Genomic DNA, 19,739 nt, shown 5'->3' on the forward strand with positions numbered 1-19,739 from the left:
GGAATTGACAATAAAGCACTAGAATCTTCGAGATCACCAATACGTTTTTCCGTGGTGCTCTTTCTAGTATCTATACCAAGGTATGTATTTTTTTAACTTTACAATGGCTTTATTGTTCTATATGCTCTATTGTTTCCTTATCATAATAAGATAAACTTTTACACGTCTTGGTTAGACGGAACCTTTTTTCTGGAAATATATCTAATTACTAGATTCAACCCATTTTTATATAAAAAAATACATTTCTAGTATATGTAGTTTACAATCACCTAGAGCTCAGCGTCATATTATAAGACTCTTTTATATGTGGATATGAAGAATAGTGAAATTCAACCCTAAGGTCACAAAATGTTGTAAAACCCGAGGCTTGCCGAGGTCTCGATGATTCTCTCATACGTTGACCTTTTATTCAATCTGATTAAAATACTGATCCTTATAACCACTCCGTTCAATAGAGGCTTAGTGATAATAAGGATATGTATCTTAATCAGATTGACGTTTTATTGCAATTTTACTACTATGATTTTCCATCATTTAAAAAAATGCGACCGCAAATCTATTCTCCATACATGGAAATTGCGTGATATTTTCAACGCAAATTCTGTTGTTTATATCTTTTAAAGTACACCAAGAATAGTTTCTAAAAAAGTGAAAGTTGTACCGAGAAATGGATATTTTGTTGCAGCTGTGAGATCATTGGGTTAGGGCATCATAATATGACTTATGATTAAAATAGATCGAAGTCCCTTATGAGTTGGGGGGGGGGAGGTCAAACAGGGAGGTCAATGTTGAAAATAAACCAAATTGGAAAATATAACTTAGTATCAAAAATTATGTCACAGTGACCTAATTTTGTAAAATGTTAATTATGCAAGAATAATGTTCATCTGGTACCATCATAAACCAGAAAAAATGTTATATGTCATATCTTATTGCATTGAGCAATATACATGTATTTGTCCTAACCCACGGGTATCTGTAAACAAAAAATAATGCTTATCGACCATGGCCGCCAGAGGGTCCAAATTGACACTCCTCCCCTTTGTTTATACAGAACACTCAGTTGACAGTGAATAAATGGTCTTTATAGCCTAGCGGTCTTTATACACAGGACAAATGGAGTTGAAATTGACAATTTGAGTCTTGAGAATGTGGCCTATTTTGACTATTTAAATCTTTGTAATGCTAAAACAATACTTTTTTTAGAAAATCAGGAAGTGTATATAAATGGTATGTTTTATATGGACAAGCCATGGTGATTGTGCGTATCGTATCATGTTAAACAGTACATGAAAATAAGTTAAAAGTACGTAGGGGAATAGCGAGTGTTATCGTGTGTAATGGACTGTGTGACAGGGATATCAACTGATGAATTTTCAGTACAATGTAAATAGATAAATGTATTGACAAACCCCAGGTGCTTCATTCTTAATGATACACTACAAGTACCAATTGATGTTTTTAATATACATGTACATAACAAAACACGCCGACATGTTGACAAACACAGAGGATGATCTGGACCGGAACAGATTCATTTCATTGATGTTTTTCACCATTAGACAGGGAATTTGTATTTAAACTTTTGTTTTCAGACGTTTACGTTCAATGAGAATAGTTCTTTAAAGATGCTCCACCGCTGACAAGCGATTTTTTTTTCTCAATCAAAAACAGGAGCAGATAAATTAGTATTTTTTATCAGTTACGAAAGTTACATATTTACACTATTACCACCATTGAAAAATTTGAGCTTCTACTTTTACTTCAAGATAAAAATATCAAAAATGATGAATTGCGTCACGAACAAATTTTGTGGCACCATGTCCTATACAAAGGCAATGATTCTTCACGTGACCTTCACGTAAACAAGTTCACATGAACCGGGACTATAAAGTTCATTTCAAGTGGAAAAAAATCACGTGTACTTCACGTGAAGAAATATTACTTGTGTATGGAATGAAGTACTGATTGCGCATGCAGCCCAAGCAAAATAAATCATTTTATGTTATTTTATGTTAATTAGTCACATACATACACGGTTAAACACTAATTACTGTTCAAATGAATCGTTTATGCACAGTCAACGGTGGAGAATCTTTAATCTCAAATACTACATATCAAATGTAATACCATAGGTAGACCACTGAGAGTTATGTTGAATGATGTTAACCCCCTGTGTGCGTTAATCTCTGTAACAGCATGGACAGTTAATAACACATTTTCACAATTGACATATTTATCAAAGTTACCTGACAATATCGGTCGGTATAATTTCTATGTTCTCGGCTCAACGAATAATCAGCCGACCAGAAAGCTCCGAAATTATTTATGAAGTATTTGTGAAGTATTATGAAGTACTTTAGTTTTGTAATTCCAACCCTAGCTTGAAATGAAGTAACAAGTAATATCACCGATGTAACGTCAGGAAACAAAATGTATACATATTTCGATTATACCAGCAATCATTAATGATATGTCTGTCTAAATCGGTACTTTGATCTCCGCGTCATTCCATAAACTATGTTTACTTATAGTAGAACAACGCTAAGATCATTATGATAAATTTAATCAATTTGTTTTATGTTACTTCGAAGCCAAATGTAGCTTTGTTCGGTTGATTTAACTTCTCATTTTATGTCATGTAAACAGTTTATGACAAATTTATAAAGACGTGCAAGGCTTTTATGGTTAATGGCAGCCGGGGTGCAAGAAGAGCTACCAATATGTGGGTAGCTTCCGGCAATATCGCATTTCCTTACAGGGCATCACATGATGCGTTTTTATGATAAAATATTGGACTGATCATTAAAATAGTTTGATGAAATAAGAATATGTGATAGTGACTAATAGATATCCTTTTCTGTTGTAGCTAGTTGTTACGAAGTTAAGATGGTAACTAAAGACAGACCACGACTTCGTCAGGCGCTTCGTGAACTAGCCACCAGTAGCTCACTCCACGGCCTACCAAAAGTCTTCGAATCTAAGACCACACACATGAAGGTTATATGGCTAGTGTTGTTTCTGGCAACTCTCGGTTATGTGACGTACCAGCTCATACAATTGTTCGGCGCCTATTACGACCGACCAATCAAAACCGCTGTCACTCTCAAGTTCAACCCACTTCCGTTTCCGGCGGTGTCATTCTGCAACATGAACCCAATAAAACGTTCATTGGTCAACTTCACCAGTGATGACATTAAGGCTATTGTAGTCCCTGGGGAGGTATGTAGACTTGAAACTGAGCTTATTTACATGTTTATTACGGGGCATAGTTATTGTTGTAGACCATTGTAATCTCAATATCTACCAAGAGTATTGAACTTCGACACGATGACTCTTTCGTAAAAATTACACATTGAATGACAAAGCAATAAGGCATCTTATTTTTGTGCAAAAAAAGACAGTTTTAACTATTGACTATGTTGAGAAGTTCTCCGTTCTTTTTTAAAGCGGTACTGTCGTGATATGTTACTTCATTAACTTATCAAAGCCATTAGTCATTCATCTTTTTTTATGTCTGAAGATGTCATTGGCGACTGAAAACATATATTTCGCGTCCTTGTTTTCAGCATATTTGCAAATACATAAATTCGCGATCATAGATTCTTACTGACCATCGTACATTTATATATACCTATTGCGATAGTCTTTTATCCGTCGCCGTTGGTCGTGTATAAGTTTTTACAATTACCCGCAAAAACATTCGAATTCACGTTCGTGCTCTCTCTCGACATTACGCAAAAATATGTGTATTGCGAAATTTAAATTGTGTACAGAATTATACGAGTCTTGTTAACAACTTAAGATACCACCTGTCTTAAAAACGAAAACGTTAATATGTGCTGTTACATTAAAGATGGACGAAAGTCTCCTTATAGACAGAATATAAAAATAAATGAGGAAAGAAAAAAAACTACTTTCTTTTCTTTTCACTCACATGTTATCAAAAAAAATGACACCACATTTTATAAATTATAATTTTTAATTTTCATTTTAACCAGATACTGACTGAGGATGACCCTAACTTCGATGACAGTATTACCTTGCCTACATTAGAAGCGTCGGGAGCAGGTGACATGGACAATTATAATTACCAAGATAATTCCGAAAACTCGCCCGCTTCCGAATACGATTATTTTAATTTAAATAATTTCAATTATGGTAGCATGTTGAACGATCTTGGTACACTACCCGACCTCGACTACAGTCTAATCAAAGACCTACTGGCTTTCGATGACATTGGAGCACCTAGGGAAGAGTGGATTAGCCGCATAGAAGCCTTCAGAGATGCTTTCATGGATGAACCAAGGTAATGTCTAACTCTTTTTTATAAACACTGGGTTTATGGTCTATATTAAGAAGGTAAATTTATTTTTCATTCTGAGGCTCAGTTTTTTATGTTTTATGATGCTGCAGTCTACCTGGACTGGCTGGTCATGATTTCCCATCATTTTACTACTTGCTCTTGCCCTCAAAATACATAAAATCAAACTATTGGTAATAAGAAGGAATATAATCCTAGAGATTATTACATACTATAGATTATTGTCGCCGACTCGGACGTAAAGGCATATTTAAGAGTATATTATTTCGTGATAATGATCAATATTAAACGCATCTGTTGGTAAATTTTGCGGATATGATATTTTCACGATTTCGCAAAAATTGAATACGCAAAATTATAAGGATTCGTGAAGTTATCTACAAACTTATCGCCAGTGAAATTTCAGTCCGTTAATATGATGTATCGCTTTAATTTGATTCAAAATAAAAAAAAAGTTCGTCCCACTAAAATACCCAACCATGTGGTATTGCATGTTATTTTCAGTTTGGGCATCAATTTTAAAGCAAAAGCAAAATGAAAATTAAAGCTTGTTTTTTCAGAATTATCATATATGAAATTTAAATCATATTGTTTTATTATTATTATTATTTGTATAATATTTATTTGTTATGCAGACCAATGTCAAGAATCAGTGTTCATTGCTTGAGTTGTACGGCTAAACATTTACGATGTGTCAATAACATTGAATGCACAAGGGGAAGGAATCGGGGGTTCTTATTTATACTGCAGATGTAATATCGAAGAATCAATATATGATTTGTAATGGTCTAACGCTATGATATTGAGCATTACCGTTTGTCTGATTCTGTTAAAAAGTCCATAGCGCACTCGGTTTTATTCTTCAGATTTTTATTTTCATCTGTGTGATGATGAGAGATTGTTTCCAGAAACCATTTGTTTGAGTTTACACAGTATAAATATTTTATCCCCCCAGCTTGCAAAAGTGATTTATACATATATCTGTGGCAAAGCAACAAATAAATTTGCATAAATATATGTACTTTGATAGGACCTGACAAGTTTGGATCTCCCCGTGATTAGATATTAATTGAAAATTTATATTAGTAAATATTAGAGTCTAGGATATGGATATGGTTTTAACAAGTATAGCAGTCAGTTGCATTACAATGCCAACTAAAAAAATTATGATTTTCCTAAATCTGCTTGACGATATTTAATATCTTGGTGATTTTGTTTATTATTTATTTTCCTGTGTGACTGATGTGTGTATATATATTGAAGGACCACAGTTCAGATGTTTCGACATATTAACACAAACCCTCAACTTCTGGGTCGTGAGTTCGAATCTCATGTGGGCAGTTGCCAAGTACCGACCGCTGATTGGTGTTTTTTGTCCGGATACTCCAATTTTTCTCCATCTATAAACCTTTACTTTTTGGAATCTGTGAAATATGTTTTACTAAATGCACATAATATTTACATAACAACGAAAACAATAACTTCTTTTGTTAAAGCGTCTTGAATTAAATTCACAGTACATATAAGATACATGTTTACACAGTAAATATTGATTAAAAATGCACATCCAGGACAAATTGTATATCAAAGCCGATTTTTTAAGTAAAATCAAATTAATAAAATTACATATTATATGATTTATAGTTACTGTTGCATTTTAGCATCTGTTAAGATACGTGTTGCGTGATGATGAGGTTCACTATAATTACTTGTTTCAGGCAGACGCGATACAAAATTGGCCATTTACTTGAGGATATGTTGGTGTCGTGTAGTTACAACGCTCGCAAATGTTTCGCTGAGTAAGTCGTTTACAACACAATATTTATATAAAGTAGTATAATTATGATTGTAATTGTTGAGTCCAGTTTCACAAACATGAAGAATTAACGTTAAGAATTCCTTAGATTAAATTTATGTATAGGAAAGCATTACTGAAGGAAAGAATCTAAGTTAAAGATGCTCCAACCATTTGGACAATAACTGATGTTTAATCTTGTAAATATACATGTATATATGTCTCATAAACACACAATGATTACATCTACAATAGTTTTACTTTTGCTGTCTACGTAATCAATACCTCATTCCATATAGGGTATTTTGCCATTTTTGGATTATTTTTGGAGATGCAATAAGTATAATAGATACACTATTTAATGGAGTAAAATAAGAAGCTCAAACTTTTACATGCTGGTAATAATATAAAGTAAGTAACTTTTGTTAATGAAGAAAAATACTTCGTCATCTTTGTTTATCGTTAGATACAGAAATCAATAGATTTGTTTCCAAATATCAATTGATCGTTATCAAGGTAATTGTTATTTTATCTAAATTAAGTATATCCATGGTGATGTTTATTGATTACCATTGTTTATCATTTCATTTTAGCGATTTTAAACTATTTCAAAGTTCCGAATATGGCAACTGCTTCACTCTAGAGTCATCGAAGTATTTCGCCACGAAGCCTGGTCCCCTGAATGGTAATATAGAGTTTTACAAAAGAGATATATTTCTGTTGCACTTAAATTCGACAAGTAGTATTTCAGCTTTATAATGTTTTCACATATGACTAGCACCCATTATATTAATTGAATCGACAGCCATCGTCTTCCTACTCTTCACATATACTACACCACAAGATATAAAAAATCGCGTAATTTCGCTGATTTGAATCAAGTGTTATTCGAATGATTATAAAAGCACATGTCGATGTGCGAAAGGCAGTCAGTCAGACTCTCTGATTGTGAAGTCTATTCTCGATTATTTTAAATAACAAAAACAAAAAGGTATTTTACAGTAGGTTCCGCTTTTGTATTTATGCATGTTGACATCAATACTTTCAAAACTGTTTTATTCCCTTCGTGGTTTTTTTTTGAAGGATTGTGGTTGACACTTAACCTTGAAATCTTTGAGTACATTACAAGCTTCGCCACGGGGTATGGTATCAAGCTTCTGATCCACCCACCTGGCACCGTGGTATTCCCAACAGTGGAAGGCATTGTGCTCAGCCCAGGGCAAGAGACAAGCGTCGCACTGAGAATGGTAAACGTATTAGATGCTTTAAGCTTTAAACCATAATATATATTATGTCAAATAATCACAAAATCCACCTGATATCCGGTGACTGCTCCTGTGTAATATTTTTGTATGTGTCACTAGCGCAATTGATTGATTATGACTCCTTAACTTGACGTCGTGACGTCATAACTTGACGTCCGTAAACAATGACGTTACGTCAGGATTAAAAGACGTCGTGTCTAAATAGCGTTAAATTTTAACGTTGAGAGTTTTCAAAATGCCGGAATGCAATACCATATTTCCATTCTTATTTTAAATTGTTGTCCGATGCTTTATTTGTGTGATGTTGGTTTAATTGAGTATCAGTTATAATGAACTTGTTGTTTTATTAAGAAAATGTATTGCACTAGTACAAGGCGACCCGACAGCAGCTCAAAAGGCAAAAAAAAATTAAAATAAAGAAGGTGAAGATAGATGAAAATATTTAGTATTATTGATTTATTTTACTGCGAATCCAGCTCTTTTAAATTACTCTATATGGAAGTCTTCTAAAGTGTTTACGTTTGCGATATTTTTTTTAAGATTTTGATTTTTATTGAAGACTTCTTTCTCATATCACCATTATATTCCAGGTCAATGTCTATCGACTACGTCCACCCTATGGAGAATGTACAAACGGGGAAGAGTTCCAAAAGAATTTCGGCATCCTTTATACAATTCCTGTAAGTAACCCCGGTCATAATGTTTTGTTTATAGAATTGTACAGATGCTACAAAACTTACAGGAGACAAACAGGCTATTGCATTTTCCATAAAGCAGTCTTTAAGTTTTGAAATATATGTAATGTTTGAACATCAAATTTGGTTTATAAATCTTGTAGTCATATAAACAAGATAGTAACCAAGTGGAATCCTTCTGCGTGGGGTAGCCATTTTTAAATATTATGCCTTTTGCAGTGAACTATCCTGAAATCTTACTTTTTTACCAGTTATTATCGTAATGAATATTTCGGTCTAATTTTTCCATGTGTCGAACTATCTGTTGATAATTACGTTTCAGAAAATATTTCTACATGTAGTTTGAAAATGAAATAAATAATCAGATATAACTAACCAGTCCATGGCACACAAACAGGGGTCATCTCAAAGGTCATTTCAATCGCAGATAATATTTCTACATGTATTTTGAAAATGAAATTAATAATAATACAGATATAACTGATCAGTCATTGGCGCCCAAACAGGGGTCATCTCAAAGGTCATTTCAATCGCGGCTTCGTTTGATTTGCTGATAGTCTTCAACATTGTCCCTCCCGCAGGCGTGTGTGAAGCTGTGTAAACACCACTGGGTAATCAAGAAGTGTCAGTGTGTTCCGCAGTTAGATATAGAGATAGTGATGGACGAGGAATCCAATGAAGACTACTATCTATATGATTATGGTCATCCCGCCTGTGACTCAAAAGATTTAGAGCGTAAGAAAAATATAAATTACTGTAACGTAGCGGTAATAATATTTTAGCGCTATTTGCGCAAGGATTTTTTTCGCTAAAATACGAAAATGTATGAAAATTATATTTCTGTTGCTCATCTAAAGTACACTTTGCGTTCGGGTAATGTAACCACGGTATAAAAAATAAAAACAAACATTTAAAACTGAAGTATGAACAATAAAACATAATAATTATTCTACCAATCGTGAAAATGTGACAAAAGCCTAAGACTTTCCAGCTGTTTTCTCAACCTGCATACTGTTAACGTACTTATTTTAGTGGTAGTATATTTTAGCCCTTTTCGCGCTGTCTTTAATGCGCTAATTCGTATAGATAAGCTATTTTTTGTAAAAGGGTATTTCAGTTATTGAATATCCGTACTAATAAATCATAATAGACAGGGTTTTTTTCCGGATTGGCGTTAAAATTTGATCGCGCTGAAATAGTAGGTTCCTCAGTAATTGAAATTACGTGGGCTAAAATGTGTATATGTTACTACAAATAAATGGTAAATTAACCGTAAAGAAACTGAAAAATCAACGCTAATCTCGAGTCGTAATTACACATTGTCTATCTTTCCTGTACAGATGCGATGTGCCAGTTAACAGTGGAGTCTCTATATTTGAAGGGGTCTTTGGAATGTTCATGTGGCAGTCCTTGTAAGTAAGTACAACAGTGTAACACTAGACTTTGATGTGATTGACTGAATATACTAGTTGGTAATATATGATACAACAGGTAATGACAATGAAGTGTTTGTGATGAAAGTTACACGAATTCCATTCTGCAACTACTGTATAGTTGTCATATTTGCGCGGGTCTAAATTTCGTTGATTCATCTAATTTCGCGAAATCAAAATCTCGTCAAATTCATCAAAATCATACAGCCTGTCATACGAATTACGCTTTTAAAGGATATAAAAATGACGAAAATAAATCACCTTTAAAAAGTTCCAAACATAAAATCGCGAAATATAACTTCCGCAAATTTTAAGAAATATACAGTACTTACGATTCGTCAAAAACATTCTGTTTATTGCTAAAATATGTTAGACGGACTTTTCAGTATTTTACCTGATATTTTATTATCATAGAGAAGTCGTGTACGAAAAGACAATCTCTGGACGTCCATGGCCAAATGATATTTACCTGGTAAGTGTGCTAACCGTAGTGATGGAAATACGAATAACCGTCATCCATCAGTAGAATATATTTGTATGTTTATTGAATTGATGAACTTGGTCAAGTTGATTAGGTTTTAACTCCCTAGATACAAACACGGTTAAAGGAAATACGAATGATGAATAATGAAAATCCTTTGAATACAAAGAATATATTTTAATATACCAGTATACTTTTCTTTCTTTAGGTTATATAAACTTATTCATAAATATTTTTAAACTTTGTGATTTAAAAATCGCTTGCATGTCCTTAATTTCATATTCTTTTCAACAGAAATACGCGCTTATGAGAAATATGTGTTTCAACAAGACTTTATCCGACGCTGTAAAGATTTTCTGTAACAACTTCTTCAATGTCACGAGTGTCAATAGTGTTTTAAAGTAAGTCACACCTAAGATTGAAGTAATTGTTGTTTTTTATTATTATTATTGTTCAGATTAGAGAGCATTGAACCTTCACTCCATACACTAGTAATCAATTAGTTTTGCATTGAAAAGTAAGTGAACAGCAAAGCAAATGATACGCATTTGGTAAAACATTATAATTTTGAAACTCGATTTTCTTACGTTTAGAATTAATATTGATGTTTAAGATTTAATTGTAATAGTTATTCAAAGATGACATTTATACTGCCATTTTTAAGCCCTTGATGCCCATACAGAGGTACAATAAAACACGGTTACAACGAATATCTAGGGACGACGAAATCACTTCGTTATAAGTATAGTTTGCAATACACTTATTACAGACAACTTTCATGAACCTTGACGGGGAATGGAAAGTTATATGTTATAACAATGAATTCACTAAAAACGAGTTCGTTATAAGGGTGTTTTACTGGATAGAATATTCAGTAAAGGCGCAGTTTTCAACAATCAAAAGTGAAAGTGTATCATAGGAAAGATGGGCGATCCACTAATGCCTACTACATGGTAACTTTATATTCTTCTAGTACCCGCAACAACTTTTTACGAGTAGTTGTGTACTACGAAGATATCAACTATGAGGTCATTTCGGAGAGTCCCCTGTATGATGTGAGTATATATTTACATGTATTTACTAATTTATTTTGTGTCGATTCTCAGTTGATAAATCAATATAAAACACCAAAAGAAGTAAGACAAAATAAATGTTAGTGTTGTATGAATATCATGATATTCTTACTAATGTACAGGCAAAGAATAACAATATGTGTCGATTCTCAGTTGATAAATCAATATAAAACACCAAAAGAAGTAAGACAAAATAAATGTTAGTGTTATAAAACTGTGATAGGTATCATTTTTCTATATAAGAGACAGAAAATAATTCATACTGTAAGTTCCATGTCAGTTTCATCCAAAAAAAATATTGTCAAGGGTATTCAGTGTTTCCCTTCAAAAGCTCGAGTGATATAGACATTGTTGTCGTGAATTATCGTCCTTGTGTTTATACGACTTGCATTTCCTCTGGAACAAGAGGAAAGATTGGCTATATTGATATTTCGTAATGATTTTACTTGTTTTTCATGACTAGTATGTCCTCTAAAACGAACTAAGAATAATGTGGTATTGCCATAAAGATGCTCCACCGCTGAAAAATGGCATTTTTTCACTATCAAAAAAAGGAGCAGACGATTTAGTTATTTTCTGCAGTTACAAAAATTATTTACTTTACACCATTACCACCATCGAAAATTTTGAGTTTCTAATTTTACTTCAAGTTAAAAATATAAAAAATACTTAATTGCATCCTGGAAAAGGCTCTATATCCTATATGGAATGAAGTACTGATTGCGCACGCACCAAAGGCAAACTAAATCATTTCATATTATTTTTTTGTGTTAATTAGACATATATACAGTAAAACTCCTATAACTCGAACAGCAGGGGACCAGGTCAATAGTTCGAGGAATACAGGTTATTCGACTCATCCGAGGTTGGTCACGATCAACAATCAAAATTAACGGTCTCAAACTATGACAAACAATGCACGAAAATGACATTTTAATTACCCTATCTTTCAACATTTTGGATTTCTTTATTTAAGTGTTTTATTGATAGCAATATCAAGTTGCAAAAAAATGTATAACATAAATATAGCGTTTGAAAAAGCTATCGAGAAAGCCCTAAATCATTCACAGTAGAGTAAGTGATCGTCATCTAGGTCAATGTAGAATCCATATTGGTCAACAAGGAGTACATTTTCTATTATTTAATTATCATAATTCATTTAAAACATTTACAAAATATATACTCACAATAAAGTTATTAACCAGCATATTTACGGACATAAGAAATGATATCTATAGATGTCTATTTAGTAAAAGCGTAACGTTGAATTGGGTTACATGTGTTTCCGAGTAAAGTTACAAAATACAATTTACGAGATACGGAATGCACTGATAAAATGTACTTTGCATATATCGTTCGATATCGTTTACATCTTTCGATAAATAACATTGTGTTAGCCTGTCGAATGAAACCAACAAAGAAATTAAAAAAGAAACTTTTATAATTAGGTGGACGTCAGCAATATCTTCTGCCTCTTTTGTCATTTCACAATGCATACTTTCTATTAACACAGATCAACCACTTCCGTATTTTCGTATTTACAGCGAAGATTATTACGAGAGAAACATCAATAACTTAATGCCTTTTCTGAAATATTCAAATAAAGTTAGCATCAAACAACTACTTGCGATCGTGTAGGTAGGTAATAATGACACCGTTAATCTCTTAATTACCTAAAGGCTTGACACGCTAACTGTATAAACACAATTTCGTGAGCAATTATCCATGTCGGTCGGTGCAGTCAGGTGTGACACAGGTAAAAAAATCTCAAGGGCTGAACACCTGTTCAACGAATACATGGGTAAATACTATATATTTGATGAAACGGGGACATTATTCTGTTCGAGGAATAAGGGGTATTCGACGAATAGCTGTTCGAGCTATCCAGGGTTTTGTTGCATAGATTATATAGGGAGACGGTCGGAACCGTACGACCAGTTCGACGAACAGGGGGTATTCGAGGAATCCGGGTTCGAGTTAGAGGGGTTTTACTGTATATATACGATTAGACACCAATTATTTTCAAATGATGAATATCTTTTATGTTCTGTCGGCGGTGGAACATCTTTAATATCTGACTTTGTCTTACATGACTCATATGTCCTTCAAAACGGAAAGAACAATGTGTTTGTTGCAATCAATATCTGACTTGTCTTTCAGGAATTCACATTCCTTTCGAACATAGGAGGCACGTTAGGTCTTTTCTTGGGTGCTTCCGTTATCAGCGTGGTAGAAATCGTGCAGCTTCTCGTTGAAACTGTCATTTACGTCAAACGTCGATTTAATCACAGACAACAGATCAAAGACAGCATGAAAACTCCTGTGAAGCCTATTGACATTGGCGTAGAGGAGGCTTGTCAAGAAGGAGACAAAGGCGAGGAGGACAAGTGCGACAACAATGTCACTAAATTTTAGTTCTGAAACTTAATTTGCATGATTTTGTTATTAGAAATGTTTATAGACGGTATAATGTCTCCACTCCACCTTGATTTTGAAAACGGGACAGGATATACCTCGGTATAGTCGCGTATTTTAGCGATTTCGAAGTAACATACGAAAAATAAATTCCATTGAATTAAACTTTTGCGATTCGGCTTAAACTGTACTATTATATAATTCAACCGATTTTTTTATATTTCACGAAACAAAATTTAGCGACCTTGCTTCCTCATTTCTTGGTGATGGTAAAGCAAGCTATCGTGTTATCAATTAGTGAGATATTTTAGTTTTATGCATACCATACCATATATATGTGGTGTCGATATACTTTAAGAAAAAAAACTTACATCACATGTTACCTTACCTTTTTATTTCGGGATATTACAAACCATTATAATCATATCGATACAGAGCGCACCATCATCCTCGATACTGCACGGGTTACTATTACTATAGTTATATCCACCCCTAGGCTATGTCATGTATACCCAAAGTCAGTTCAGCAGAAAAAAACTGACCAAGCATAAACCTTCAGAAACCTCCGTACAGTATAACAGAGACAGTGACGCCCGAAGTCACACTCCCGTGTGAGGATGCCCAGCCTTGCACGATAAAAACCCCTCTGCGGTCTTTCGATGAAGAGTAGGTGTGATAACGCCGGCCCAGAGGTTAGGTATAGGTACAGGTTATAGTTTAGATATTTTTACATAGATAAATTAGAAGGGCTTCCAAATTATAGAATCTATATACCAAATTGATAGGCTAGGTTCCTTCCTTTCCCCCTGCTCTTGATGGGTAGGGCTAGTTACTGCTAGACGATGTCATGATAGGACATTTTAGGATCTAGGAGTCGTCTTCAAAATTAATAGATATATAGGTATAGCAGACGACTCCTCACTCTATGCTTTCACTATATACTTTGCTCTTCCTACTCCATTTCCTATCTTTTCTCGTGCCCCGAAACGTTATATTTAGCGTCACGGTACGCAAAACTCTTCATTCATTCCGAAGTCACAAAGTCAACCACAATGTACCATTATTTAATCCATTTCATGTGTATCATAGGAGCAAATTTTAACTATCTGTCTCATTCTTCATATTCCAGGTGTGGATATATAAGATCACAGGAGTTTGACGTTCTGTCAATAATATATAGTATAAATATATATATAAATACCCCTTTTATATAATATATAGGGGTATTTTTTATATATATATACTCTGTATTATTGACAGAACGTCAAACTCCTGTGATAAGACATATAATGATAGCGATTGTAACATCTGGAATATCGAGGATGACGAACCATATGCTATTAATTTTCTCATCAATTGCTGATAGATGATGCCGATGGCTTAGTCTCGACGAGACATCAGACTAGACCGGTTATACTGCATGCCTGTTAACCCGGAACAATAGCTTACTGATGTTGGTACATAATGTATATGTTTACATCGAGTGGGCCAGGTAAACAGCCGCATGCCTTTGGGGTGCGTGTCTGTAACTTACTACTATAGCTTACTTTCACTTACAAACTGTCCGCTGTGTGTGGGAGAAATGTATGTTCTACTTCGTGTTGGCCGTTAAGCCTCGTAAAGCAGCCACATATATGTTTTATTTTTTAGATATATCTATATGTGTAGTTATTAGACCAGTTTTACACTGGGGATGTAAATATAATTTAATACCGTTAAACTGTTAATTAATAGATCTTTAAAGCAGTAATAATAGTTATATAGGTCATTGAAAAGAGAAGAAGACAGGCTGTGGTTAAGAAAATCAATTTTGTATTATATATAGCTCAGTATCTGAAATATCAAAGAAACACAATTTAACAAAGCATGACAATTTATTGAATCGTGCCCTAGCAGTATATGATAAACATTCGATTAGGTTGGGGCTTGAATGTAGAGCTTGTTGTTATTTTGCTTTTTTTGTTTTTTTGGTGGGTTTTTTTAATTTGTTTGTGTTTTGGGTTTTTTTTAGGGGGGGAGGGCAAATATTTTTTTTTTTTTTTTGTATTTTTTGCAAGCAGTGTTTGAGGTCGTCTTTTGAACTTTTGAAGTCGTAAAACAAAGGCAACACTAGTCCATCACAAGGCTAGCGTATCGATCAATTAGGAACATGTTATCCTAGTGGACAATAATGTAATTCACAACAGTTCACGTTGTTATTAAATTTGATAAATAGTAACTGTTTTTTTTATATTTACATTAAATAGTTATAAATTAATAGATATTGTGCTTTATACAAAGATGGCATTCCTAAGTTGCAATAATGTGTGTTTTAATATGGTTTTATTGAAATATCATCAATGAAATATATGTGTGTGTATAAATCAAGTGCATATGTGAAGCAGAACAAAATCACTTTTACAGTGTAATTGTTTTGACATCAAGGAAAGAGTACGTCTTTTAAAATTTGAAGCGTATCTCCTCCTCATTAGAACCCCATATGCCTATTGATACTTTGTATATTGTATAGATAACAGATGGAGAAAGGTATGTTTTAACATCCCAATGACTAAGGCAGGATTTTACTCCACTAAGAGGTTTGGAGATTGTTTTTCATGAACTAAAGTGACTTATCAAAAGAATTTGTACATACTCATTGGTTTCTCACATTAAAATTTAGAGCGCTCATATTGTTGGTATCAATGTATAGATTAAATAGAAACTAAATCATTGTAGTGATGATGATGATGATGATGATGATATGATGATGATGTTGATGATGATATGATGATGATGATGATGATGATGATGATGATGATGATGATGATGATGATGATGATGATGATGATGATTATGATATGATGATGATAATGATGATGATGATGATGATGATGATGATGATGATATGATGGTGATGATGATATTGATGATGATATGAGATGATATGATTATATGATGCATATCATGAAGATGATATGATGATCGTGGCGGTGTCAAGGAAGAGAATTGTCCACAACGATGACGATAATGATGAAAACGACGATGACGTCGACGACAGTAATGAAGACGAGAATAAGGAGGAGGAGAACATTCATAATAATGGTAGTTGAATTGATGATGATGATAATCTGTTATCCTTACGTCCAATCCTGATGGTAATCTACCACCTATGGGGCTATAACTGACCAGCTGGAAGAATATCGCCACCAGCTGTGGTTTTGCTGTCTAAACAGGACGACTTGTACAAGTCACCGCCCTCTTTCCTCCATAAACGGTGCACCAGTGCGGAAACCGCGGAAGAAACAGTAGCGCCTTGTAAGCTTTCATCGTCAATGCATGGGGGTGTGTACTCACTTTCCCCTGGCACTCTGTCAAAACACTCGTCTTTTTTTCTTCTGCATATCATCGCTATTACAAAGCGAATAAACAAAGCAGGGGCTTAGTGATTATATGTGGGAAATATTCAAAGAACTTGTAAAGGAATCGTTATATATACACATCATCCTGGATTATATATTGTGATATATCTGCTATAGAGATTGGATGGAACAGCGTATCTCCATGGACTCAATATAGGGGTGATATATAGACAACACGTGTAAAATCTATCTTAACCTACACACTCGAATATTGCACGTGTAAAACACGTCTTGATATACGCAGTTATATTTAACTTTTTCTGATTCTATACACTACGTAGACACTCGCTGTGGAACTTTTGTATACAGAAGTCTGTTTTTAAGTATTAACGTGAATTCTGAAGAAAATGGCCGGAGCTGTGGAATATCCGAAACTGACCGAGGGCTATCTTGGACCTCAGGCCAAATTCTTTCCGTACGGACTGACCACTCTATCACATCCGGATCCTGTCATTGACGCCGACTCCAATCGGATCGAAATCGTAATCGGAACATGTCAAAAGATGCGATTCATGTCCAAACTTCTTGGAGTCAACCCAAAGGGAGAGTGTAATCAATTTGTATTTGCTCAAAATGAAGGCGGGGAATTTCACTTTATAATCGCAGTGCCGCGAACTGGATTTTTCAAATTCCAGATATACGCTCTCCCACATAATGAAGCGGGACCAAATATGATCAATGTTTATAATTACTTACTGAACGTCCAACAAGTAGACAACTACGTGGAGTCGTTCCCTAAACAATACCCACTCTGGAAGCAAGAGGGATGTTTTCTCTACGAGCCTTTGATGATCATGAAAGGCCAGCGCGACCCTGTCAAATTCCGCGTGTTCGTCCCACGTGCGGTGAATGTGCAGATCAAGGTCGGTGAAGACTGGAATGAACTGGACAAGGTAGACGATCGCGGAGTTTACGAAGGAATTGTTGATTTCAGTAAAGGTTATCCACAAGGTACCAAGGTCAGGCTGAACGTCAAATCGCCAAGAAGTCACAAATACGACATTTTATTGGAATACACAATCTGAAAAGCAGCAATTGACTCATTTGGAACTTCTACAACAACTTTTGGACAAGGTTATTTGTGTTCTAATTATACAACTATCCTAGCCATTTTGCACGACCATCGCAGTTAATGAAAATAGCTATGATGCACGTGCATGCTTCACGTCAAAACTGATCACGGATTGTGCAGACGATTCTGGCTCTGTTAAGCGTGTTGCCATGGATACAAAGTACGGACATTTTATCCACAGGGTTCCCAACGCCTGTTCAGATAGCACAGGTAGATAAACATACCCCAACTTCCCTATCTGTGATATTTCTTTATCAGAACACTTTATCAGAACTCTTTATCATTTACATCTGTCTATTGTCAAGCCGAGATAGCCGCACCAAGTTTTGGACAATGCTAGAACCATATAATGATAATGGTAGGTTGCTTTAGCAGAAAGTTGTCTAGCATTGGTATAATGTAAACCTGTTCATGCTAAACGATTTTTTGATGGAGATTTGATTTCCTTATTCTAAATCACAATCATGAAAGATCAACAATTTCTGATTGAGTCTTTTTCTCAGAGGCTTATTTTTCGCTAATTCCAATTACTCGCGTTTTTTGAAATGCCGCTCACTCGCGAAATAAAATCTACGCCAAAATGAACGATTGGTTAACAGTAAAGTTAGGTTTTGAGACCTTTAAGTATTTATAGGAACGGAAATCTATGAACATATATCTATGTTGCAAAACTAAAATAAATCTACCATCGATCTCTAACGTTTTCCCAGCTGCCTTAGAGATCTTAGAGATCAATGGCAGATTTGTTTTAGTTTTTTTTTTCTATTTGAATTCCATCACAAGGATATTCAACATTTATTTATTATATTTATGTTACTATATTTAATTATAATTAGATAGCACATGTTAACTACTTACGTTTCTTAGTTTCATCTACACTTACAAGAACATGAGATAGTTTGTCTGAACATCTTATCTGTCAAAATATTTAGGATTGTGTTATCGTTTATCTAAATATTTATATTCCCTTTGATAGCTATGTACCTGATCTGTTTTATGTGTGGGAATGTTTTCGTTGGGATTTGTTGTAATCAAGAAGACATTTGCTTATATATTTCAGTCAGCAATGCATCTGTTTTGAAGGGAGTACTAATTAAGCTGGTTTTGTGAATACTTTTGGAATCCTTGTGACGAAAGTATTTCTACAAAATGATTGTAATTACAGATGCATGTAAAATATGTATAAACATGCAGTTATAATTAACTTTTATTAAAGGCATTACATTTCAAATGTATATATAATATATGAAATTGTATGACTATTTATTGTGTGAAGTTAATTGTAATATATTTTCAAGTTATATTTTTGTAATTAATTGCACTTTGTAAATAATTTCAAATATGACTAAAACTATTTAATCTTATAATATCTAACAAGGGGCACTCGCATTGTTCTTAATACACACACGAGTAATACAATTTATAACACATCGCTCTGCCATCATGGCCAAGGGCATAAAATTGTGGATGATACGTTTTTGCAATTGTTGTACAATCGAATAGCGTTTTAGCATAATTGGTGTCATCTTATTGACCATTTTACGATGTCAAGTACATATATATGTATTTGCCTTTCTCTCTGTGTTAGGAAAAATATAAAAGATATCTTTGTCCTTGATCTTTCGGTGTAATTTTACAAGCAAATGAAGGGGAACGCTAAAATAGCAGCTTTCGGAAAACAATACTGATATATATCCTTGTGTCAGCATTTTTTGCCGAAAATATTTAATGTCACTAATGTGTTTCCATCGTCTGTCAACCCAGAGTAATGAGATTCCTTATATCCCC

General features: G+C 34.1%; 2 protein-coding genes across 2 annotated transcripts; both read left to right on the forward strand.

Annotated features, from left to right (window-relative positions):
- The first annotated feature begins 2,889 nt into the window (after positions 1-2,889).
- LOC138334538 (amiloride-sensitive sodium channel subunit alpha-like) lies at positions 2,890-13,481 on the forward strand. The gene is made up of 10 exons (XM_069283191.1): positions 2,890-3,222; positions 4,002-4,309; positions 6,043-6,123; positions 6,713-6,804; positions 7,203-7,396; positions 7,975-8,064; positions 8,661-8,814; positions 9,927-9,984; positions 10,967-11,048; positions 13,227-13,481. Exons 1-10 carry the CDS (start codon positions 2,890-2,892, stop codon positions 13,479-13,481), a joined length of 1,647 nt encoding a protein of 548 aa, XP_069139292.1.
- A 3,283-nt stretch (positions 13,482-16,764) lies between these two features.
- On the forward strand, positions 16,765-18,669 carry LOC138335249 (uncharacterized). The gene has a single exon (XM_069284240.1). The coding sequence runs from the start codon at positions 17,227-17,229 to the stop codon at positions 17,902-17,904; it is 678 nt and encodes a 225-aa protein (XP_069140341.1). The 5' UTR covers positions 16,765-17,226; the 3' UTR covers positions 17,905-18,669.
- Positions 18,670-19,739: the final 1,070 nt, after the last annotated feature.

This window comes from Argopecten irradians, chromosome 11, assembly GCF_041381155.1.
Source record: "Argopecten irradians isolate NY chromosome 11, Ai_NY, whole genome shotgun sequence".
Taxonomy (NCBI): domain Eukaryota; kingdom Metazoa; phylum Mollusca; class Bivalvia; order Pectinida; family Pectinidae; genus Argopecten; species Argopecten irradians.

Bases quoted from the DNA above. Each gene is read 5' to 3' on its own strand.
- LOC138334538 (XM_069283191.1), top strand. From the start codon at position 2,890: ATGGTAACTAAAGACAGACCACGACTTCGTCAGGCGCTTCGTGAACTA. The intron at 6,124-6,712 runs GTAAGTCGTTTA...ATTTCATTTTAG, and splicing joins GCTCGCAAATGTTTCGCTGA to CGATTTTAAACTATTTCAAA. The intron at 8,815-9,926 runs GTAAGAAAAATA...TTATTATCATAG, and splicing joins TGACTCAAAAGATTTAGAGC to AGAAGTCGTGTACGAAAAGA.
- LOC138335249 (XM_069284240.1), top strand. From the start codon at position 17,227: ATGGCCGGAGCTGTGGAATATCCGAAACTGACCGAGGGCTATCTTGGA.